The sequence below is a fragment of the Aspergillus fumigatus genome, chromosome 3 (genome assembly GCF_000002655.1).
Source record: "Aspergillus fumigatus Af293 chromosome 3, whole genome shotgun sequence".
In the NCBI taxonomy this organism is placed as follows: Eukaryota; Fungi; Ascomycota; class Eurotiomycetes; order Eurotiales; family Aspergillaceae; genus Aspergillus; species Aspergillus fumigatus.
Window position 1 is genome coordinate 2,879,101 of NC_007196.1, and position 22,840 is coordinate 2,901,940.

General features: G+C 49.7%; 7 protein-coding genes across 7 annotated transcripts; 3 read left to right on the forward strand and 4 right to left on the reverse strand.

Moving 5' to 3' along the window:
• Window positions 1-56: 56 nt before the first annotated feature.
• Window positions 57-1,495, forward strand: asf1 (nucleosome assembly factor ASF1). The gene is made up of 4 exons (XM_749423.2): window positions 57-408; window positions 470-509; window positions 564-872; window positions 931-1,495. The coding sequence occupies exons 1-4, from the start codon at window positions 300-302 to the stop codon at window positions 1,319-1,321; spliced, it is 849 nt and encodes a 282-aa protein (XP_754516.1). The 5' UTR covers window positions 57-299; the 3' UTR covers window positions 1,322-1,495.
• Window positions 1,496-1,654: 159 nt separating this feature from the next.
• On the reverse strand, window positions 1,655-6,422 carry AFUA_3G11040 (uncharacterized protein). Its single transcript, XM_077804418.1, has 8 exons — window positions 6,150-6,422; window positions 5,737-6,076; window positions 4,106-5,683; window positions 3,497-4,052; window positions 3,306-3,427; window positions 2,948-3,238; window positions 2,682-2,892; window positions 1,655-2,614 (listed from the first exon to the last, which is right to left on the reverse strand). Exons 1-7 carry the CDS (start codon window positions 6,234-6,236, stop codon window positions 2,867-2,869), a joined length of 3,000 nt encoding a protein of 999 aa, XP_077660569.1. The 5' UTR covers window positions 6,237-6,422; the 3' UTR covers window positions 1,655-2,614; window positions 2,682-2,866.
• Window positions 6,423-6,760: 338 nt separating this feature from the next.
• On the reverse strand, window positions 6,761-8,523 carry AFUA_3G11050 (phosphotransferase family protein). The gene is made up of 2 exons (XM_077804419.1): window positions 7,126-8,523; window positions 6,761-7,065 (listed from the first exon to the last, which is right to left on the reverse strand). Exons 1-2 carry the CDS (start codon window positions 7,974-7,976, stop codon window positions 6,915-6,917), a joined length of 1,002 nt encoding a protein of 333 aa, XP_077660570.1. The 5' UTR covers window positions 7,977-8,523; the 3' UTR covers window positions 6,761-6,914.
• Window positions 8,524-8,858: 335 nt separating this feature from the next.
• Window positions 8,859-10,979, reverse strand: AFUA_3G11060 (THUMP domain-containing protein). The gene is made up of 6 exons (XM_077804420.1): window positions 10,426-10,979; window positions 10,184-10,315; window positions 9,948-10,107; window positions 9,668-9,882; window positions 9,449-9,589; window positions 8,859-9,371 (listed from the first exon to the last, which is right to left on the reverse strand). Exons 1-6 carry the CDS (start codon window positions 10,489-10,491, stop codon window positions 9,255-9,257), a joined length of 831 nt encoding a protein of 276 aa, XP_077660571.1. The 5' UTR covers window positions 10,492-10,979; the 3' UTR covers window positions 8,859-9,254.
• Window positions 10,980-11,217: 238 nt separating this feature from the next.
• Window positions 11,218-13,186, forward strand: pdcA (alpha-keto acid decarboxylase family protein; the record flags this gene model as incomplete). The annotated part of the gene is made up of 5 exons (XM_749419.1): window positions 11,218-11,326; window positions 11,391-11,471; window positions 11,555-12,782; window positions 12,839-13,046; window positions 13,103-13,186. 5 exons carry the CDS (start codon window positions 11,218-11,220, stop codon window positions 13,184-13,186), a joined length of 1,710 nt encoding a protein of 569 aa, XP_754512.1.
• A 629-nt stretch (window positions 13,187-13,815) lies between these two features.
• bck1 (uncharacterized protein) lies at window positions 13,816-19,667 on the forward strand (the record flags this gene model as incomplete). Its single annotated transcript, XM_077804421.1, has 4 exons — window positions 13,816-14,618; window positions 14,670-17,598; window positions 17,676-19,488; window positions 19,547-19,667. The coding sequence occupies exons 2-4, from the start codon at window positions 14,688-14,690 to the stop codon at window positions 19,665-19,667; spliced, it is 4,845 nt and encodes a 1,614-aa protein (XP_077660572.1). The 5' UTR covers window positions 13,816-14,618; window positions 14,670-14,687.
• A 403-nt stretch (window positions 19,668-20,070) lies between these two features.
• Window positions 20,071-22,802, reverse strand: AFUA_3G11090 (Golgi transport complex subunit COG3; the record flags this gene model as incomplete). Its single annotated transcript, XM_077804422.1, has 4 exons — window positions 22,405-22,802; window positions 21,993-22,332; window positions 20,915-21,940; window positions 20,071-20,853 (listed from the first exon to the last, which is right to left on the reverse strand). Exons 1-4 carry the CDS (start codon window positions 22,611-22,613, stop codon window positions 20,071-20,073), a joined length of 2,358 nt encoding a protein of 785 aa, XP_077660573.1. The 5' UTR covers window positions 22,614-22,802.
• Window positions 22,803-22,840: the final 38 nt, after the last annotated feature.

Sequence of the window (22,840 nt, forward strand, 5' to 3'; positions counted from 1 at the left end):
GTCATTGCGGTAGAGTCACGTGATTGGGCGGTGAGGCGCGACAGAGATGAGGGACGCGAGGGCAGCGCGTCGGGTAATTACTTCCTCCTTTCGGTTGGGAGTTGCGACTTGCATGATTTATCACCCCTCGATGGAAACTGTGTTTATTATATCTTTCCGACTTCTCCTTGTTAAATAGTTTTCACTTATTGTACACCTATCGCCTCGTGCGTTTCCCATATCCCGTTCTCTCAGAGGCGCATTATCCTGCAGCAAAAAGATTTCCTGGCTTCATCTAACGCTACCACATATCAATCACCATGTCCGTGGTCTCCCTTCTCGGTGTCAAGATTGTTAACAATCCCGCCCCTTTCCTGGCTCCGTATCAATTCGAGATCACCTTTGAGTGTCTCGAACAACTCCAGAAAGGTAACATACTCAAGATGTTCTTTACAGCCGAGGTCAGATTCACTAACAACCGAGTTGCCAGACTTGGAATGGAAACTCACTTACGTCGGCTCTGCTACATCGTAAGTCAAAGCTGCCAGCATACAAATGCAGGTTTGCTGTGCTGACCTGAGTAGTTCTGAATATGACCAAGAACTCGACTCTCTTCTTGTCGGACCCATCCCCGTTGGCGTCAACAAGTTCCTTTTCGAGGCCGATGCTCCGGACCTGAAGCGAATCCCTACTTCGGAAATTCTCGGTGTCACTGTGATCCTTCTCACATGCAGCTATGACGGCAGAGAATTTGTCCGTGTTGGATACTACGTGAACAATGAATACGACTCGGAAGAGCTCACCCAGGACCCTCCCGCCAAGCCTATAATTGAACGAATCCGCCGAAATATTCTTGCTGAGAAGCCGAGAGTGACCAGGTTCGCTATCAAGTGGTAAGGCATTCCCCTCCTTCCTAAGCGCAACGACCTTAATTTACTCTTTCTATTTCAGGGATTCTGAGGAGGATGCTCCAGCCGAATACCCACCTGACCAACCTGAAGCGGATCTGGAAGACGACGGCGCTGCTTACGGCGCTGAAGAAGCCGAACTCGAGGCTGCGCTGATCAGAGAGCTCGAAGAGGCTGAAAGAGAGGCCGCCAAGGGCGGTGACCACGAGATGGAAGGGGCTGAGGAAACTGCTGGCAAGGACGACGAGGAAGAAGACCTCTCCGACGCGGAGAGTGAAGATATAGAGGATGAAAGTGACGATGAAGAGGATGACCTTGACGAGGATGAGGGTGGAGATCGTGATGAAGATGTAGAGATGGGCGATGACACCGAATCGAAAGATACCAACGCCGCCAGCGGGCATCATCAACAGCAGGACATCATGGTGCACTAAACACCTCGCAGTTTACCGCTCATTTGTGGAATATCCTCATTTTTGCATGATTTTACGATTGTGTTACAACGCTTACGACGACCGAAGCTATTCGCCTGGGCCATGTTCTCTGATCTTGCAGCATTTATTTACATGATATAGAAACCACATAATATGAGAAAACATATCACACCACATCTTTCTTAATTCGGACACCGTACTCAAGCAAGGACCAAGCCAGGGATATGCATACTCACCGTTTATCGTTATACATTCCTTTTCTGTTATGGACATAGTTTCTGCAGGATTGCTGTGGCCCTGGCGACATTACTGTCCCCACAGCAACTCTGTATGCAAGGTATTCGCTCTCGATGTCTGACCACTGTCCGGATACTGAGTTGGGCGATAGCACTGCGCCAATTCTCTTCACACCAGTCTCAAAAGTAGAACATCTCAAGCAATGGTATTCACCTTTTAGTCTGTGTACAGTAAAGCGGACTGCACTGCGAACAATCTGCTTCCTAGCTTTGGACCTAATCAAAGAGGTAATACCAGTCTCCAAACACACTCATCAACCCCCTGGGCGTTGGAGAAAGCAAATAAGCTCAGCGTTGTCATCTAGGCCTATAGCAGTCACTTTACCACAATCATCACTGTTTAATGGAGCAGCTCAAAGATTGCGATCCGCTGCTTGAATAGCTCCAATATCTGTCTCAGAGCATGATGGCATAGCCGCTTGTTGACTTTATCCCCAATCCAGCCTTCTTTGTAGACAGTCATATAAATAACCCGTTGTATCCTTCTATGCTTCACTTCTGTAGATTAGCACCACATCGATCTTCGCCTCTTCATTTGACCATCATATCAGAATAAGTGCCTACAGATAATACACGGCTCAGAGGCAATCCGCTACCCCATCTAGACTTCAGGAAGAGTTCGGCTGCAGCACTCAATAGCCACTGAAGTGGGCTACAATGCCCCGATTCTCCTGCAAACATCGGATCAGCAAATCGCCCGAAGACCTCACTTCAAACAATGGAAACTTCGCCTGCCTCTGCCGACACTACCACCTGACAGCAGACAAGCACCGGTCGAGAAAATTGCATCGGGCGTTGATGGTGAGACTCGGCGAACTAAATACGATGATTGATCTTGTGCAGAATAATAGACTGCATCCTGCGACGATTACGCTGGAACTGCATCGCTTGCATGCTCAAAGGAAGCCAAGAACCAATACAGACTGGATTTGCAGGAGCTCTGGAAGGAATATGAGAAGAGGTGGCGGATTAGGTATCTTCCTCACGAATATTGGATCTAGGGGAGCGACATTAGCTTGGCAAGGTTGATACATAGCCAATGTTGGATCTTTCTGAAGATCTACCGTGCTAGTATTGTGCTGATGGAGGCTCTGAATTTCGCTCATCCAATATCTGCAACGCATAAACTGAGCTTATCTGTAGTGTGGTCATAGCCCGAACAAGCGTCGTAAATTGGGTATTTAGTTGTAAGAAACCAAAGCGGCATAAAAGTGCGGAAACTGTCCTACGACTTCATGAGAGCATAACATCACAATCCAAATTTGGACCCCAGTGCTAGTCCATCCCGTTAGCAGACTCGCGCAATACTTCAAAGGCTACCAAAACTTACCGCCGAGAATGGCCTTTTTCTTCTGGTTCTGCACGTATTTATTGACGTCTCGGGCCCAATTGCTGCTGTTTTCTTCCAGTCGGTCCAAACTCTCACCAGCAATGCCTAGTCGCTCCGTTCGTTCTTGGACTTGACGAGTCATGTAAGACCAATAGCCCTCTTGACTTCCCGTCGATGCCTGTGATAGATTGGAACCGGTTCTCCCCTCTCGTGCGAGTCGGCGCCGCTCTTGGTCTTCTAGTCGCATCTGTTCCTGCATTCGTTTTGATGGAGGCCGGTCTGGACCCCCGACTGTAGTGGCGAAAATGTCAGTATAGCTATCTAGACTTGTTATCGCAACTGCAACGAATGCACATACTCAGAAGATCCATGTCGGCCGGGGACACATATTGTGTGCCGGAGATCCATTGCAAGTTCGTAATCGTAGGACGTGCAGGAATGGCTGCCTGTGGGTTGAAGAGTCGACAGTCCGATGATCGTCTATCATGTTTGTTAGCAGGTCGTTCTTTCCGTTGAACAAAGACAGGATCAAGGGACAGAGGTCCATACAGTCCGGTTCCAGAGCCCCAAACACTGAACACGGCTACTTCCGAGGGACCTGTCCAGGTCAGAACACTACCGTCAGGACAGACAGTCGAGTCCGAGAGACGTCTCATGTCGGCAATTTGATGGATACTGGTGCAGCCTATTTCCTTAAGTCCAGGGATAGAAAAAGCCCTAGCATTACCATCGCCGAATAGTCCAACGAGGCTGTAACCACGGCCTTCTGTCTTCACAACGGCCGCGGCATCGCAAAGATAATCATCCCAGGACTTGTGCGCGCCCTTGGATGTTGCAGGTTTAAAAATCCTGCAACCGGAAACAGTAACAGCAATGACGACTCCGTTAACTTTGGCGCCAGTTCTGAGGCCTGCAACTATGCTTGCTGTGGCTAGCGCGGGGGTACCCTGATCCGCATCAATGGGTATGATATTCAAAACCTTGTCATCGAGCTGAGTTACGCCGGCGAATTGACCCATGTAAGCCCCATCATCTCCGGGCAGGATCTTGAAGGTTGCCAAGTTGCCTCTGTTGGTGCCTACAAAGCAGCAGATGCTTGAATAATCTATAAACGATCAGTATCAGCCTGCACCCATAGCTCAAGAGGATAGATCTTACCTTCACCCTCCAGGGTCAACACACCAAACTCAATGCTTGTGGGCCACTCCGGAGCTGTGCTTTCAGTAGCGCGGTGCTTGAGAAAGCTTCCACGTTTGCTGGTCTTCGCAAAATCGGATACCTGGGCAGTATGGATGACTGCTGGCCCGCGCAAGTCCATGATGACAAAGCTGCCGTTTTGAAAACCGGCAGCAACGAAACCCACATGGCTATGCTTCACAGCAGTCACGGGCCCCTGTTGCATATTCAGAAGAGTGAGCGGAAGCATGCCTTGTTTCAGCCCGGGATCGGCTCGGTGCGTGATTCGAGTTAACTTTCCGGCTCCTGCATTTGTGCCTGGAGGCTCCTCATGGCCAAAATTTCCATTACTACCCCATCTAAAAACCACAACCTCGCCGCTCTTCAATCCAACTGAGAGTTCGCCTGTAGACCCGCTGACAGACATTTCAGTGACTTCCACATTAGCGACACGCCCAACAGCGCGGGCCAAGTCTACTTGGATGACATCCGCGTTTTCGATCTCATCGTCATGGCCTACATCCCAGAGACGTATGGTTCCGTCCGCGTGAGCGGTGGTAATGATGTTACGATTCTCGAATCGTTTCAGCGCCCTTTTGCCTTCTGCACCGCCGATCACGAATTTCGGGCCTTGTGATCTCCGTTCCCGAAGGCCCAGCCAGGCGGAACGGTCAATAGGCGTCATCGTGCATTTGGTGACAAAAGGATGCACGAATGAGAGGAAGGGGTGAATCATGTTCGTAGGTGTGATGGAATGACCACTAGGAAAGCTTAGAGTGATGAGTTCTCCCGAAGAAAGAAGCGTAATCATAGCGATGGGGTCATGGGCGCCAGCATAGAATGGCGAGGAACGGGGAATGAGGCAAAAGTCGATGACTTCCGCGCCAGGAGGTGCTGGAATATTCTGAACTTGTTTTGGGTTTTCAAAATAATTAGTGATCATTGGCCATGTTGAAGTTTGATAGTTTGGAGTTGCTCCAAAGTCTATGAAGGTCAGACCCTTGTTACTCTCAGCCTTAGGCCGACCACCTGCAATAAGAAGGCCGCTGTCCTCTCCGTTGGCTTTAACACACCATGCAACCTGAGTGATTGGGTCTCTGAAAATGGCTTCAGCCGTTGAAAACCGTCGGTTTGGGCTGGCGCCAGGTTCGTCAATATGTGTATTCTCCATCGTCCGGGCGAGGATCTTGCGCCCATCCTTCGAATCCCAAAACACCAGGCTGTTGTCGTCATGAACGGTCAGAACAAAGATACCGTTAGGATGCCACAGCGCTCTGGTCAACTTGGGTCTGCGTGTATCCTGGGAGGGTATCTCGGAATTGCCCCCAACTGCACCCGGAGGTATTTCATATTGGAAGTACTTCTGAGCGACATTCTGTTTGAAGGTGAAAGTGACGGCCCCTTCGGGATATCCGACCAAAATCTTGCCAATATCCCGAGGCGAAAAGGCCAGAGAAAGGACTGGGCACAGTCGCGCCCGGGGATTGCGCTCGGCCCAGAGATTAGGTACTCTAAATGGTGTCAGGGACTCCCGATCCAAGTCGTAGGCAATAATGTCCCCTGCCAAGAGCGCTTAGCACAAATATTCATAAGAAGTGCCTCATATCACTCACCATTCTGTAGACCGATGAAGGCATAGTCCAGACTAGGATCTGTCAATAGGGCCGTGGCATGGCTCGGCGGGGCGTACGAAACCAGCGCTTTCTGGGTCTCCAGCGAGAAAATAGTGATTTCGCTCTTCGAGTCGACGCTGATCAACTTGTCGGCGCAGAACTGGAGGAATTTGGCCGATGCCTTCCGCGGCAACGAAAAGACGGCGGAGACCCTGCGCTGTCCAAACACATAGATCTGCCCACTGCCAAACTGGGTGTCGCTGGTACCTACGGCCAGAAGAGACTGGACTGGATCGTATGCAAGCACACTTATTTGCGAGTTCACACCGCACCGGGCGTACTGCAAGTATAATTGAGGTCAACAGGATAGCTCAAATTGGAAAATATCGGTGCCTAGGGCAGCCAAGACATACATCATCGACGTTGAAGAGATCTGGTGAGAGACCATCGGAGAAATCTTTCTGTATTCCTGTTTGTTTCCCCCGTAGGAAGTGTGCCATCTTGAAGGAGTCAAGGGCTCTGCGCACGAATACAAGAATAGTGCAGAGAAAGCAGAAAAGAATGACCAAGGAGCATGATCTATCCAGAAAATGATGATACCCTCCTTGAAAGGGTGCGGAGTGGACGCGCCCCACCGAGGAGAGGACGCCCAGTTGGGGATAGTGCAGTTTTTACCACGGAATTTCTGAATTTCACCTGACGACATCATCTCTCGTTGTTTGTTGCCTGCTGTTGCCCCGGTCTTGGCTGTTATCACAGGCAGACAACAGACTTAGAAAAGATGAGTAGGGTTTAAATGGAGCAAGAAGTTGTCATGGATAGTCCAGTGTCTGTATTTGCTACTTGTTAGTCACTGATATAGATAAAAATGGAATTTCCAGTTTGGAGGGGCAACGTCACCATAGCCATCTGTGTACTCCTAACATCATGAACGATGAAATGGGTTGATATAAGATGAACACCTCTGTGTATTGTCCTGAGTGATTCACTGCTAGAGCAGATATGGGTCTTCAATGAAGTAAATCATATGCTTATATTCTATGTACATGGTGTGACGGGAAGATATAAGTTCAAGGCATAGAGAGGTACCATGTTGTCTAAATCTGCAGCCTGTGTTTAAGATGGTGATCACATAGCATATAGTCTGCTGTGAGTCTGTTTTGCGCAATTGCGGCCGACTAAACATCCACATGAGTCTCGACGACATCAATTGCAGCCATTTTTGTTAATATCCTGGTTAGCCGTCGTCGTGCTTCGGTTTCGGCTGCCGAGTTTCTCTCCCGATAGTATTGAATGGTGATGTTGTGAATCGAACGGTAACATGCATATCTAGAAGATGACAATTAGGATTTCATCGTCTTTAATGAGAAGGACAGGGTTCCATCATACAGTAATTGACGGATCAAGTCCGGCTCACAGTCAATGTCACGCGATGCGAATCCATCCAGCACAGCAGGCGACGGGTCTTCAAAGATCTCTCCCATGTAGACGTCACCCCAGAGAGCGCTGTCAAACCCTACAATCCCAGCCAACTGTTTCGAAACAGGATCCAGCAGCACGGCCGAGGGCCGACCAAAGTCGCATATCACCAGTCGTGGTAATGTGATCTCATCTAAGACTGGAGACAGTCGACAGACCTGATGACGAATCTCCGCATAGGGAAGATGGACAAAGACATCTTCCGAGTCGCGAAGGATGCTTTCGAAGTGTACAAGGAAGGCTTCTCGCCATGATCTTGTCCCTGAACCCAAAGCCACCTGTTCCAGAGTTCCGAATGAGTTAGCGGCGTGTTGACCGATCATGTTCATGAGAAGCCCCAACTGCCGGTCGAGCTCTCGGCGATCTTCAATGGTAAGTTGACTTTCCAGTTCCTGTAACGTTGAGCCGTGGATATACTGACGCACGAGAAAGGCGGACCCTAGTAGGGTGTCCTGCGGGTCGTAATAGAGGAGCGAGGGAACGCATGGAACTGCACTCTGTCGTAGTAGGCGAAGTACACGTGCTTCTGTCCCAAGCAGGAACTGTTCTCGCCGAAGCAAACGCGTAGTTGGCCTTGGTGAGCATTTCAAAAGTATTCGGGCCCCATTCGATAATGATATTAGGCGGTGGGAATGAAGATGGCCCTCCAAACATTGAACACTTCTCACGTACACCGTAGAGGGCAGAATATGCCCAAGGACGACGCTGAGTTTGTTGGGGACTTCCAATCCGATGAGTGCCAAATCTCGGGCCGGAGACATAGTTGTGGATTTTGGTTCTATTGATCATGAATAAGACACTGGTGTCTTTTTATACTTGCTTGACACATTCTGAGTTCGAAGGGAGCAAGATGACCGGACGAATATTGTCTCAAGATGGCAGCTATAGGAAAAAGTGCAAAACAAAGGTGTCCAGAGCACACCCCAATGACTCTAGGATACAGAGCGTGCAGATCTTTCAATGTCGAATCATCATTGGTTCAATCGTGGCTCAGGCAATGCTACCAAAGCATCGAGGTCAATTTGAAACGGCACCCAAGGTCTGATGGTTGGATGATTCATTGTATTCCCGCTTCCACGTAACGGCAATATTACCTGGAGAGCAAATCATAACTGTATGCCGTTAGGAGTCCATGGAGCAATGCCCGAAAAGGGAGCGCTGCTAGACGAGACATGAAGCAAAGACCCTGACCCTCTGGCATCAATTGCGTTCCAGAGCCGGAAACGTAGCGTCACTTCAGAGCAGTTACTCTCATAGTGAGCTCCGCCAGAGTAGATCCACACCACAGGAGTGACAGGGTAAACTGGGTCTCGCCTAAGTCTCCCGCTCTGAGAAAGGCGCAATGTAGGTTACTATATTTGAGCCAATCAGACGTCTGCTTTGCCGAAAGGGATAAAGCACAAGACCAGAGCGTAGTGGGAGAATGCGTATTTCAACCATGGAAAGAAGATGGGGATATTCGCTTACTTTTTCGAACCCATATTTCAGAGGGCCCCATAGGTACTTTGGCCATTGAGTAAATACGCGTGTTCAGTCCCAGCCACTTGTTATGAGGAAACGAATCAAGAAACCGCTCGTATTCCTTCTTTTACTTCGTGGACTGACAGTATGCAACTCTCAGTGATTCCTCGGTACTTCGTACAATTGTCAAAGATGATGGATCGTGGCTAAAGAATACGGGGGGTCCTATTCCGCAGTTGTGTTATGTCATTCCAGTCAAATCCCAAGCTAAGCTGACAAGTTCTAGAAGTCCATCAAAGCGGAAAGTGTGATTGCTAAGCTTGCGCCAATATGGAAGGCTGCAATCAACAGGCCCAGTTAATCCATAGAAAAGCTCCGCACTTTCCTTCATTTTCCTCTCTTGAATGGTAATTTGGCTTAATTGGCCTGGCCCAAAGTAGTTGATCCTTGATGCTAATTCGAGCGTTGTGGCCTCATGTTTGGGATAAGCCAAATTCTATATTTTGACAGGTCCAAGCCTCGCTGTCTGCGATGTCACAGAGATTTGAAGAGGCAATGAACATTCGATACACCCTTTTTCAGACTCCCGAATTATCAGGAGCCTGAGGCTTCGGAGTCGGAGTGTATAACTCTGCCAGGTTGTATCTTTTCAGTTTATCGTAATCACTACCGGCAACGCTTATCCCGACTACGTTCTGGTCGAGTTGATTACGATTAGTGGAATGATACACAGCATCATCTATCGGGCCAGCCTTCATATAAGGCAACTCACCTGGATAAGATGGACAAGGATGATCAAATCGTAATTCTTGAGATCAACTGGATGTTCGGGGCCTACGACATCTGCAATTGTTTTGATCACACTATCCCTGTCGAATTTATTGTTGCCCCTTATTGTAGGCCGAATAGCATACTGTTTAAAATTGACTAATATCAGCACACCAATTCAGACAACGCAAGTAATGCAGCCCAAGAGAACGCAAAGACGCACCTTCTTCGGAGGTCCTCCGGAGTGAAAGTGAGGCTTCAGAATCTCTTTTGCGAACGCTTCTAGATCGACACTGAGGGTTTTTCGAATTGATCGGACAGGGGTCATCCGCTGGACCCATCGACATCTCTTCTTCTCGGGATTTGCGTGGGCATCAAGACAGACGTCGTGAACTAATTTCTCAGGATCTATCGACTTATCAAATCGTATGAAAGTCACTGTTAAGATAAGGATCAGCGTAATGTCATGCTATGATAAAGGCCCAAGTGGTGCGATGACGAACCGCAGGGCATCTCCATTCTAATGGCTTGAAATTGGCGTGGTTTGGCGGACCTGGGCTTCAAGCTTTCAATTTCTTTCCTGATTTGCGCCTCAATGTCGCCTTCATCCTCGTCTGAGCCTGAGTCTTCGCCTCCGGCGTTGCTGCTTGCTGACTCAACGCTCTGATAGATACCGTGCATCAGATTGGGAAGAGTCGTATAGTGCAATAAGAAGAGCTGATCTTGTTATCATACTAACCTGAGAGAAGAGATCCAGAGCTTCTGCAATGCACTTGCTTTCTCTGCCCATATCACAAGTTACGAAAACCCCCCAATCGCCGCTCTCAATTATTGCCTTGTTATTTTGCTGTTTCTGCCATTTGCCGCCTCCCTGTGGTTGCGTTAGCGAGAAAAGATATAAGAATCATTGACATTGACGGAAAATTTGTCAGAATAACAAATATGAAAATCTCTCATAGAGATCGTCAGATGGGAGCAGACCTTTCTTCTCTTGCTGGATTGATCAGTTGTGTTATCAGGCATGACTCGCTTTTCCGTTGCAGCCATTCACGGTGATATCAAAGTAGTGGTGGAAAGTACCGTAGTGACAGGAAAGATGTGCTGATGAGTACAAAGCCGTGTCGGTATATTTCCTCTTCTGGTAATTTATCCAGTGGGAATCAAGGAGCCAGCACCTTCCAAGGTCTTATTGCACTGCGAGTGGTTATCTACCTAGGTCTGCACTTCGATCCAGTCATTGGTGAACTGAAAACCCCAGAGCTTTAGAGGGGTTCTATCTCAAAAAGTCCAGAATTCCATAATTGGCTTAGCGGGTGGTGGGACTAGTGGGATGATCAACTTATCATGTTATGCTGGACTCGGGCTGCGGGCTGCGGGCTGGAGAACGGGCTCTTATACAACCACCAAGCTTTTATGGTGTACCAAGATGGAAGTTCAACGGTTTTAACCCAGAAAAAATGATTTCAGGAACACTGTAACCCAGGGAGATATCGGCTCCTTATATTGCCGTATCTAGAGTGAAGGTCGCAAATGCATCGTTCAAAACACTGTGGAGCAACACTCATCTCATGGTCCCATCTCAGCTAGATCCAACAACCGCATGACATCACGTTATGCTTATGACGACACCCCAACACCCTGGAAGATGGCACAACATCAGGTGCTCTTACGAGGTATTTTATATCTTCGACCTTGCCCCCTGCTTCGGACATTTCGGTTCACTTTCACAGCTCACCATACACTATATCCTCATTGTTCAACCAACACTTCATGATGGCCACTGACATTGCTACAAGGGAGCTTCGCAAGCCTGTTGATGTTGCTGAGTATCTATTTCGGCGTCTCCATGAGGTTGGAATTCGCTCAGTGCATGGTGTACCTGGTGAGCGATCCTCTTTAATTGGGAGTCCCTGTTCGAGAATCTTGCGTTGACCATATCCCTTCAGGTGACTATAACCTTGCGGCGTTGGACTATCTGCCAAAATGTGGTCTTCACTGGGTAGGAAACTGTAACGAGCTCAATGCAGGTACGTAGTGCGGCGTAACTGATTCAAAGCAACTGGTTCGAGCAAGATGACGCAGTGCCTGATACATTGACTTATTATAACAGGTTACGCCGCCGACGGGTATGCCCGGGTGAACGGAATCAGTGCATTGATAACGACTTTTGGCGTTGGTGAGCTGTCGGCGATCAATGCCATTGCTGGTGCATACTCCGAGTTCGTACCCATTGTCCATATCGTTGGCCAGCCACACACCAGGTCTCAGAGGGACGGAATGCTGCTTCACCACACTCTGGGCAATGGGGACTACAATGTCTTTGCAAGAATGAATGCCGGTGTCTCTACGACTGTCGGACGCCTGAATGATACCCACGAAGTAGCGACACTCATTGACAATGCTATCCGAGAATGCTGGATCCGAAGCCGACCAGTCTATATCACTCTGCCGACCGATATGGTCACTAAGAAGATTGAGGGAGAACGACTGAATACCCCGATTGACCTTTCTTTGCCAGCTAATGACCCTGAAAAGGAAGACTACGTGGTGGATGTTGTTCTCAAGTATCTTCACGCAGCCCAAAGACCGGTTATCTTGGTCGATGCTTGCGCCATCCGTCACAAAGTGCTACAAGAAGTTCATGATCTTATGGAGGCCTCCGGCCTGCCAACTTTCGTTGCGCCAATGGGCAAAGGAGCAGTCGACGAAACGCACAAAAACTACGGCGGTGTTTACGCTGGAGACGGCTCCAACACTGGTGTGCGAGAACAGGTGGAGTCTTCCGATCTGATTCTTAGCATAGGCGCGATCAAGTCGGACTTCAACACGGCTGGTTTCACCTACCGCATTGGTCAGTTGAATACCATCGATTTCCACAGTACATACGTGCGAGTGCGATACTCCGAGTATCCAGACATCAACATGAAAGGGGTCTTGAGAAAGGTCATTCAGAAGTTGGGGCGTGTCAATGCCCAGCCGGTGCCACACCTCAGCAACAATTTGCCCGACGATGAGCCGAAGTCGGGGGATCAGCCAATCACGCACAGATGGTTCTGGCCCAAGATTGGCCAGTGGCTGAAGGAGAACGACATCGTCATCACAGAGACTGGCACTGCAAACTTTGGCATCTGGGAAACGAGGTTCCCTGCAGGTGTCACCGCAATCAGTCAAGTACTCTGGGGTAGCATTGGTTACTCAGTGGGAGCTTGCCAGGGAGCCGCACTGGCCGCCAAAGAGCAGGGCAATCGTCGAACTATTCTCTTTGTCGGAGATGGAAGCATTCAGCTCACTTTGCAGGAGATCAGCACCATGATCAGGAACAAGCTCAACCCCATCATGTGAGTGCCGCAGGCAATGCAATTTCAAGTTTAATGCTGTGCTAATGAACAATCAGTTTCGTCATCTGTAATGAAGGATATACCATTGAACGGTACATCCATGGATGGGAAGCGAGCTACAATGACATCCAGCAGTGGGACTACAAGAGCCTTCCGGTGGCATTCGGAGCAGGAAAGGATTATAAGGGTTATCGAGTTAAGACCAAAGACGACATGATCAAGCTTTTCGAGAACACAGAATTCGCTTCAGCGCCGTTCCTGCAGGTAAGCAATATGTCTCCAATCACCCGAGTTTTTCGGGATACTGATCAGTGTTGTAGTTGGTGGAGCTATACATGCCGCGGGAAGATGCACCATCAGCTCTGAAGTTGACAGCTGAAGCAGCAGCCTCGCGCAACAAATAGATTGTCTGTATACGAGTCTTGAGAAAAGGTCGAAATATTGACGGTGGGATATGTAGAATGATTGATACTGTTGGGGTTTGGCCTGATACTAGCCATTAATGAGTCAAAAATTATTTAATTGATCGTTACGCGAGAGGACGAATCTATTCTGACAGTGTAGAAAAGTACCTGGTTGACCCAAGGATGGTTCCAATTGTGTAATGGGAATGCGAGTGGACTGTAGGGCTGAGGGCCTGAGGCATTGAGATCGGCTGTAAGACTCCAGAAGGAAAACCGCAGATAAATGTACTCGGACAACGCCGTCACGGAAAGTGTCCGTAAGTCGGGACTCCCATCCCCATAGTGAGACAAATCCCTTTCAAGTTCCTCCCCCAAATTGATTGCAAATGGAGAAGCCAAACCAGGCGTCCTAGGGCATGCGCGACGGAGAAACAAACGGTAAATATGGACAAATAGATACTTTACAGGTCACTACCTTACCCTACCGATCTACCTTACCTTACTTACCTTACCTTAGGTGCAGCGAATGAACGAGTCGGAAAGAGGACCTAGACTTATCACTGGGCCACCACGTGATGGACAAGGCATCAAGGTGCCCAGGCATCCAGCGCATCAACGATCCCCATGAATGAAACCTTGGGCTGGACCTCACATTGAATGGAAGGATTCTTTCTTATTATTGAACTATGTCGAGTCCTTTCGGTCCGTCTCACATACTCCATAGTCATGTCAAAAACCTTTTCTTTTAGTTATCTAATAGTGACTGCCAAGACCTGCTATCTATCTCCTGTCTCAGTGTCATTTTCTCGATTGTTCATGGTATGTTTTCCCTTGTCATCTACCTTCCGCGGCATTTGCTTCCCCTCCCCCTGCCGATTCCAAAGTACGCAGAAAGCTCTACCTGCTATCGAGGAAAGGTTTCTGGAGACCAATTCTGACATTTTGGTTGCTCAACGTCGGGGCAGCAAGTCGATTCAAAGTTTACATAGGCTGGGCTTCCGTTACGCCTTTTAATCGTACAATCAGCTCACGATTCTTGAACCCCCTCCTGGTCCATCCCACGATCACTAAAAACTTGGATCGTCGACTGCTTTATTCAATCGCATACTGCCCACATATTTCTTCATAAGACGAAGGGATTTGCGAGGTGTGAAATGAGATCTTGACTGTTGTATGGGGTCATGCTTGTTTATTGTCCAGCACCATCGTTTCCAAAACTATTCGACAAGCTCAAATGCAATTGCGATAACGACAATCACATCTTCGAATCACCTGTCTAGGAACGCAATATACGTCTGATGTCTGATTAAGTCCAAGGTCTACCCTGCGAAGGCATGAGATTTCGAGGCTCGTTTTAGGACCACACACCAGAGGCATAAGGAGACAGTACACACGAGAGCTCAGTGGCTACGTAATCCTGTGCGATCTATCGGTACATTTCTACACTTCTTGACAAGTGGCTTGGACATAACGGTATAAGCAGACCACGACGCTGCCCATCATGGATGGCCAAAGGCAGCAAACGTACATACCTGCCCCTCCACCTCCTTCTGCGACACAACCATCTCAGTCCCATATGCTGTCGCTACCACCGCCACCACCTCGACATCTGCCTACGCAACCTCAAGGTGTGATGCCACCTCCGCCTCCGGGACCACCCCCGGGCCCCCCTCCAGGCCCTGGATATGGCGCATCGAAGCTCGCAAACTCCCAGTTGCAGCAGCAGAACAATCTCGGATGGCAGCATAATTGGGCTAGGCAAGCGCTATCTCAAGGGTTTCTCCCACCTCCCCCGCCGCCTCCAATGGTACCGACAAACCAAGCATACGGCCGTCAAACGAGTTTCTCAGTCCCCAATGCCGACGGTCCGATTACATCTGCGACTTATGTCCCAGGAAGTAACACTTTCGGTGCCGGCGTCGGGATTCCTGGGTTTGATGCTCACACGCGGCCTTCGTATGAGGCTTATGGAACCATGTCCGGGAGCGATAGGATAAGAGGACCCGTGCACCATTTATACGAAAGCTCGGGCGGAGATGGTTCAGCATACAAGCGTGATGGAACCGTACCACCTACCCCATCAGCCCGTACAATGCCCTCTTCTTTGGCTTTGCATGACAATGCGCAGGAATCCGTGGCTTCTTCCCTTCCTGGTGCGACTGCTCAGAACCATCAGTCTCAGACAGGCCAAACAAACGAGCCGACAAAGTCTCCTAGTCATCGCCAAAACAATAGTAACACGTTGCTTGGCGGCATGTCACCCAGCGAGGCTGCTGTTCAGTGGCCACTTGATCGAGTGCTGCTATGGCTTGCGAAAAATGGTTTCTCGAGAGATTGGCAAGAAACGTTCAAGACTTTGCAAATCGAGGGAGCTGATTTCCTCGACATAGGTCATGGGGCCAATGGTCGGGGCAACTTCAACAAAATGCACAACGAAGTTTTCCCCCAGCTAGCCAAAGAATGCGAAGCTAGCGGAACAGGATGGGACAAGGAACGTGAGCTTGGGGAAGGCAAACGCATGCGTCGACTTATTAGGCAGATTCACGATGACGATAGCTTTGACGTCGGGATCCCTGCTCAGAAACGTCGTGAATCCCAAGCCCCATCTGAAGGGGCGCCGGATACCTCACCTAAGTTATCTCATGAGCCTCAGTCTGCTGGCCCGCATTCAGGGACGATTGAAAATAGCCCCAACCTCAGAGCACCTCAGCTCGCTCAGCCCCATAGACACAGTGTCCAAATGCGCTCCGTCACATTGCCCATCCCGACCACTCACGATATTGCTTCATCAGATTTCAGCCAGACGGACGGTATATCGTCTCGATCAGACTTCTCGCGATCGGTATTAGTTGGCCTTGGGGTTGACCATCGTCGGCAGAGCCCATCCATGTCCAGTGACAACGGCAATTTGGTAGCCCCTTTTCGATCGTATGAAGATAGCCCCAAAAGTGGCAGTCCGGCGACGCAGCACGCTACCTTGAATCAAGGTCTGTCGTCGTCGTCAACAGGCGATTTGAGTGTCAAATATGAGCACTCGCGTGGTAACAGCTCCGACTCAACGATGGGTCGTCGATACTACGAATCCCGCAAGGGCCAGGAAACGATACGCCCGTCCCCGCAAGAGATGTGCAGCCGACAGTGGACAGGAGAAACCTCTTCCTCGTATCCGAAAGAACATAAGGGAATCTTCAATTTTTTGAAAAAGAGGTCAAAAGGTGGTGATTCCACTCATCCGTCCCCCGAGGAACCCAATCTGGAGTCTCCTACAAGCCCTGTGAATCTGCGCCAGAATGGGCCACATCTTCCTTACACCAAACCAAGTTTTAATGCCAGCGACATGTCGTTGGGGGAGCGTCCATCGTCTGCTTCTATGTCCGACCATGAACGGCTGAGAGGGAAACCGGCTCAGAAAGGAAAGAAATGGAGCTTTGTAACTTTAGATGGGTGGAATTACCGTCTAGTGGACATTACTGACATGGACTCGGTGGAGACGCTGCGCGCTGCTATCTGCCATAACCTCGGAATTGCCGACTGGGCCAGCGCACAGATCTTCTTGACCGAGCCAGGACAAAGTGACCATGAGGAACCACTCAACGATACGATGCTCGCTCTCTGTCGTCGCACCAAATCCGACTCCATTGGCTCTTTGAAGCTGTTTGTACGTGGAACGCACTTGCAGCCGGTACCAAACCACGTTCCGAACTTCGCCGGTCTGGGTGTGCCGCTTCCAGACAAGCATACGGCGTCTCCTACCCATCATCTACCCAGGAAACCATTGGATGACGAAGCCCTCAGTAGAATTCCTCCGCAACCTCAAACGGGGCCTGCCTCTCCGCAGCTAGGAATACGCCCACAACAGCCCAAGACTCCTGCTGCGAAATTTCCGGCCCGTGACGCCCCACAACATACGGAGGGAATGTCCCCAGTAGAGGGAGATCAGCAGGTGGGAATCTCGCCTGAACCAGACAAGGCAGATCTACTGGCTCGTCACGAGGAACATAAGCGCGAGGTAGAACGGAAACAAAAGGCGTATCTAAGCTCGAAAGGGCCACCACAACCGAGAAACGACTCTTACGGAGAAACAGGGTATAGACGTGCAGGCGTCATTGATTTCGATGAGCGCCGTGTATCCCCTTACGAAGACAAGAAGGCCGATACTTTAGTTCCTCTCCGCAAACCTCCTTCGGCCCCACAGGAGTCCTATACGTTAACCAGGATCAATTCTCTGAGGAAGAAAGACGGAGACCGTCCGAGAGCTCAGCCAGCTGTGCAGACACATGGTCTCGGGGCAGTGTTGGCTAGCATGGGTAGAATGACCAGCGCGATTGGGACACCAGCTCCCTCCGTGCCAACTCCAACAAGCGCGGGCGGTAAACAAACTAACTTTGGAAGCTTCGGTTCTCCAACGCAAGGTAAGGCATTTTGCAATCCGGACTTATCATCTTTCGTTTCTTTCCTTCCTGTTATAATAACTGACTTGCTGCTCCAGGCAACACGAAGAGTGCCCCTCAGTCCTCCCCGGAGAAGGAAAGTCTCGACAACCCAGGCAACCCTGCGGAACATCGTCATACCAAGAGCACTGCTCCTGAAATACCAAAACCCACCTTACAATCCCGCAAGTCCTATGGCCCCGAGTTCGATTTCGAGGAGACTGAAGTCTCCTTCCAACGCTCGCCCAGGCCACAGGATGATTCCGATGAAGATTCGGACGATGGTCTATTTGCGATACCGCTGTCAAATAATAAAGCATCCACAAAAGAGAATGATTCTGGCTCTGGGACTTCGGAGGCCCAGAAGAGGACAGAAAAACCGGCGCTAACGGTGAATACTGAGTCCAGACTCCGCAAAGGTCTGTCCGTGAGTTTCAGGTCCCCTAGTGCCACGCGCGAAAGTTTTGCCGATGCCAACGGTGATTCTGGGGGTCGGGAAGGGGCTTCTTTCCTCATGGCCGCTTCACCTGAAGACGAGAGGCCGACGCCGCGGAGAGACTCGTTTGCTCGAGGCGATATATGGGCAAGCAGACCGCCAGTTGAGGGCGTCATCGACAATCTAGACGATTTCTTCCCTGATATCGACCTTGACGCACCTTACCTTGATGGACAAGGGGTATCTCCTCCGTCATCCCCCGCAAACAGGGCCCCGCCTGAGAATGATTTGCACAAGAAGGAAAACCAGCCCAGCTCATCTTACACCGGAGAGATGAATGCCAACGCAGGAGATACGCTGGGCTCTAACGAGCCAACTCTCAAACCACAAGGTGGAGATGTTGTAGCTCGTCGTAACATCAACCGGTCAGGAGGGGGACTTACTCGAGGAAAGTCAATCCGAGAGGTCGCCAAGGGCGCCAACCAAGCTAGCCGAAGTCGCAGCATCCATACTGGAAACCAGAAGTCCGGTGAGATTCTTCGGCGTAAGAGCACCAAAATGTTCGGAGCAAAGATTATGCAAATCAAGCCAAAGCCTGGCAGTCGTCTCAGCCAACTCGACCCGATTCCTCAGAACAACACACCATCGGGGGTACCTCAGCGACAGCCTACTTTCCGCATTATCCGCGGCCAGCTGATTGGCAAGGGGACATACGGAAGAGTCTACCTGGGCATCAATGCTGACAATGGTGAAGTCTTGGCCGTAAAACAAGTTGAGATCAACCCAAGACTTGCTGGGCAAGATACAGACCGGGTTAAGGAGATGGTCGCCGCTATGGATCAAGAAATCGACACGATGCAGCACCTTGAACACCCGAACATAGTGCAATATCTTGGATGTGAGCGCGGCGAATTCTCCATTTCAATCTATCTTGAATATATTTCAGGTGGTTCCATTGGTAGCTGCCTCCGGAAGCATGGTAAATTCGAGGAGAGTGTTGTCAAATCCCTGACTCGTCAAACCTTGAGCGGGCTAGCATACCTTCATGACCAGGGAATATTGCATCGTGACTTGAAGGCGGACAACATCCTTCTCGATCTCGACGGCACCTGCAAGATTTCTGACTTCGGTATATCGAAGAAGACGGATGACATCTACGGGAACGACTCGTCGAACTCAATGCAAGGGTCCGTTTTCTGGATGGCACCTGAGGTCATACAGTCACAGGGTCAAGGCTACAGCGCCAAGGTCGATATCTGGTCTCTGGGCTGTGTGGTACTCGAGATGTTTGCTGGGCGCCGGCCATGGAGCAAAGAAGAGGCGATCGGTGCCATTTTTAAGCTTGGAAGCTTGAGTCAAGCACCTCCGATTCCAGACGACGTTTCCATGACCATCAGTCCTGCAGCGCTGGCGTTTATGTATGACTGTTTCACTGTGTAAGCCGCCCCACACGTCGCTTTTAAGCTTGCCTTTTCGTACTCACAGACCATACAGGGATTCGTCCGAACGTCCAACTGCGCAGACACTGTTGACGCGTCACCCGTTCTGCGAGGAAGATCCCAACTACAACTTCCTCGACACCGAACTCTATGCCAAGATTCGCCATGTGCTTTAAACCCCATATACATTCGTCGCTGATTCCTCCCATCTTCTAACAACGCGCATGTACATATTTGTCGTCTTTTTAGCGGTGCTTGTATTTCCTGCTGCATCATACCCCTCGTCTGAGTTCAATTGGCACGTTTGCTGCGTGCTGTATATGACATTAGTATGGATATGCGCAAAAGTCACAACTACAAAACATCTCGATGTCTTCGGCGTCCATGGAGTACTGCCAATGTCAATATATGTATGATATCAGCGAATTGACCTCGCTCTCCGCTTTACCATTGTAACAGTCATGCAAAACTTACTAATCGAAAGGACCAAGATATTTGCTTAGATTATGTACGAAGGCCCTTCTGTATATACATCTTCATAAAGTGACAGATAGGAACAACAGCCAGGATTATCCATGTCTAGCTCCCTGGACTCCCGCTCCGGCTCAAACTCCCACTAGGTAATCCTTCGTCATCTTGCTCAGGGATGCCGACTCGGAAGATATTTTCACACCACTCTGCGAAACTCCCCACATCCCACACGGCGTCCTCGCGGCCCTTCCCCTTCTTGGAGACAGAATGTCCCTTGCTCCGTTCAGACGATGTATATCTGTCGAAAAAGTCCTCGTAAATCTGGATGACGCGGTCTTGTACTGCACCAACAAGAGTCTCTTTCATCCGGGGATCGTCAAGATAGTCACCGAGTATTTTTCGTAAGTTGGGGACTTCCTTCTCGATATTCTGGCATGTCGGATAAATTAGTTCTCCTTGCTGCAGATTCCGCCTATCGATGAACTTTGCGGGTAAAGAGGCGGTCATCTTTGTTGCGAACTCGTTAATGAAATCGTTGATCACGGTTCGGAGCCGCCCGTCAAGCTCTACCTTTGCATCGAGCATATTCTCGACGACGCGTGGGAGTAGACCATGGCCGACGAGGCGCATGAGGTTGCGGGGGTTGAAGAGGCCGCCTCTTTCACGGAGCTCCCAGAAGGTATTGGTGATGCCGGAGAAATCGAACGACACTTCTGGCGCTACGTACTCGATGTCGAATGCGACAATTTGTTGCTTCAGGATCAAGAGATGGCTCATTAAGAAGAGCTTTCCGTCTGCAGTGGATTTGCTTGAGATTTGAGCGCTCGCCTGGTGCAAAGAGAGGGTCGTCTGGTGAACGATCTGATGAGCCAGGTCGTCGAAAACAGTAGACTGTTCAAGGAATCAGTTAGCTTCAATACGGCATTTGTGGGTTCGCAGGAGGCGTTCATACATTTACGAGACGGTATATTCGGCTGAGAAGCCAGATGGCTTTACGTAATGTTGGATACCAGCCACTCAGGGCAGCCTGGACCTCAAAATCCCACTTGGAGTCCTGCTCCGATATGGCGTTGGGGTCACTATCTGATTGCCTCGTTGTCTTCGCCAAATGTGCCAAGGTATTGGCGGGTGCCACTTTCTTTCCGGAAATCTGATTCTCGGTAACGGTAATCGAGACTCCCTTATTGCGTGCAGGGTAATCAAGGTCCTCCGGGCGCGGCTTAAACCGTTCGATCTCATCACGCAGGAAGGCTTGCGCGCGGAATACGAGACGAGTTTGCACATCCTCTAAGGCGGGTTGTATCAGTACGAAGAAGTCGAGTTGATTAGCATCCGTCTGCTCCACCTCCTCATCCTGGTCAAGCAGAAAGCGGGTCTGTAAGAGGGTGCAGAGTTGACAGAGATTTACGATCTTGTCCTCATGAATAATGCGAGGCCTCAGATGGTCATACAGAGGCTCGCAGATTGTCTCGAGGAAGTCGTACAAACCCGCTTGGCCGTGAAACCATTCACCCCACAGTTCAAACTCATCCAAACAAACACCACGAACGTAGCTGATGCTGGCACGGGCGAAAGCAACCAAATCCTTCGATGTACTCGGGGCGTGTGCAATGTCATAGAGCTTTTTTCGTACTAAGGGTATGATCAATTTGCCACGAGTAGCAGAAAAATTCGTGTGAAGTTCATTGAGAAGACTCTGATATTCCGCTTCAGTTCCCTGTTCAGGATCCAACGGTGGCACAGCTCTCTTCTGTATCTCAAGGCCAATTTGTTTCAATTCAGGAGCACCAACACGAAACTTGGCATACAATAGGGCCGACATAGTAGCTTCGTTCTGCTGTTGGTCTGCGATTTTTTTCGAAACACTGGTATGTATATCTCGAAGTGCCGAAACGAAATGTACTCGAATCAAGGTGAGAGCTCGTGTCATAAGCAGCCTGTATCTGGATCGATACACACTAGCTTCCTTTTGCTCAGGCTGGGAAAGAGTTAGTCGACTCGTCAATCCAGGGCACGACTGCAATACTCACATGCGTCTCCATGTAATCCAGGCACTCGTCCAGCCGCCTGAGCATATCTGAGAAATCTTGGCTACGAACAGCATTTCCAGCCCCAGGAGCGTTGAGTCGCCTTGAAGCGGGGTCCAGGAACTCATAGTATTGGATGTTCTCTTGTATTTTCTCTGCTAGCTCTGTGTCACGTTTTTGGGCAGATAGGATGCCCTCGCATTGCTTCCGGAAATTCGATGTTTGAGCTTCCACGGCCTTGAAGGATTCGGAGAGGCTACGAAGGAGGTCGAGCGTGGACGATGTGTCAGACAAAAGAGCGTCCAGGTGTGACTTTGACGTTTGAAGCTCCTGAAGACAAGATCTAGCAACGTGAGTGAGTTAGCATGGAAAACAGCAGCGCATCGTAAGAACATCGGAACTGTTCTCTGCGTACTGGTACTCGTCATAACTGCTCTCCAAGAGGTCATTTTCAATCTCGCTATACCACTGTACAAAATCGAGTTCATTCTTGACATCCGTTATAGACTCAATACCCTCCGGTAGCACTTCCGCTATCTCTGACATCTGAACTTTGAATTCTTTTGGCGGACCTGAAGGTGCAGTCTGCCGTCGTGCTCGCTGTCCCGCTGTAGGCTGAGGCATTGTGGGGTTCAGCTTCAAGCCCACACGATTCGGTCGCGGAGGCTTCGATATTGGCGCCTCTAGTATAGTTTCAATCGATCTGAAGGGTAATCCATAAGTGAGGACAGTCAAAAGATACTGAGAAAATCAACCGTGTTGATTGCAATTGGAGGTGGACCCTCCGTGGCCCTTTCGATTGCTATTCTGCCGTGTCATACCGCCTGTGGTCTGGATCATTGACGCAACTG

What these genes read in the sequence shown, in the direction of transcription:
- asf1 (XM_749423.2), top strand. Translation starts at nt 300, where the DNA reads ATGTCCGTGGTCTCCCTTCTCGGTGTCAAGATTGTTAACAATCCCGCC. An exon ending in TACGTCGGCTCTGCTACATC is followed by an intron (nt 510 to 563) that starts GTAAGTCAAAGC and finishes TGACCTGAGTAG; the next exon opens with TTCTGAATATGACCAAGAAC. An exon ending in ACCAGGTTCGCTATCAAGTG is followed by an intron (nt 873 to 930) that starts GTAAGGCATTCC and finishes TTTCTATTTCAG; the next exon opens with GGATTCTGAGGAGGATGCTC.
- AFUA_3G11040 (XM_077804418.1), bottom strand. Translation starts at nt 6,236, where the DNA reads ATGGCACACTTCCTACGGGGGAAACAAACAGGAATACAGAAAGATTTC. An exon ending in CTTCATCGGTCTACAGAATG is followed by an intron (nt 5,684 to 5,736) that starts GTGAGTGATATG and finishes CGCTCTTGGCAG; the next exon opens with GGGACATTATTGCCTACGAC. An exon ending in GGCCGACATGGATCTTCTGA is followed by an intron (nt 3,239 to 3,305) that starts GTATGTGCATTC and finishes TCGCCACTACAG; the next exon opens with TCGGGGGTCCAGACCGGCCT.
- AFUA_3G11050 (XM_077804419.1), bottom strand. Translation starts at nt 7,976, where the DNA reads ATGTCTCCGGCCCGAGATTTGGCACTCATCGGATTGGAAGTCCCCAAC. An exon ending in GACTTGATCCGTCAATTACT is followed by an intron (nt 7,066 to 7,125) that starts GTATGATGGAAC and finishes GTCATCTTCTAG; the next exon opens with ATATGCATGTTACCGTTCGA.
- AFUA_3G11060 (XM_077804420.1), bottom strand. Translation starts at nt 10,491, where the DNA reads ATGGCTGCAACGGAAAAGCGAGTCATGCCTGATAACACAACTGATCAA. An exon ending in CTCTGGATCTCTTCTCTCAG is followed by an intron (nt 10,108 to 10,183) that starts GTTAGTATGATA and finishes GGTATCTATCAG; the next exon opens with AGCGTTGAGTCAGCAAGCAG. An exon ending in CCGGAGGACCTCCGAAGAAG is followed by an intron (nt 9,590 to 9,667) that starts GTGCGTCTTTGC and finishes AATTTTAAACAG; the next exon opens with TATGCTATTCGGCCTACAAT.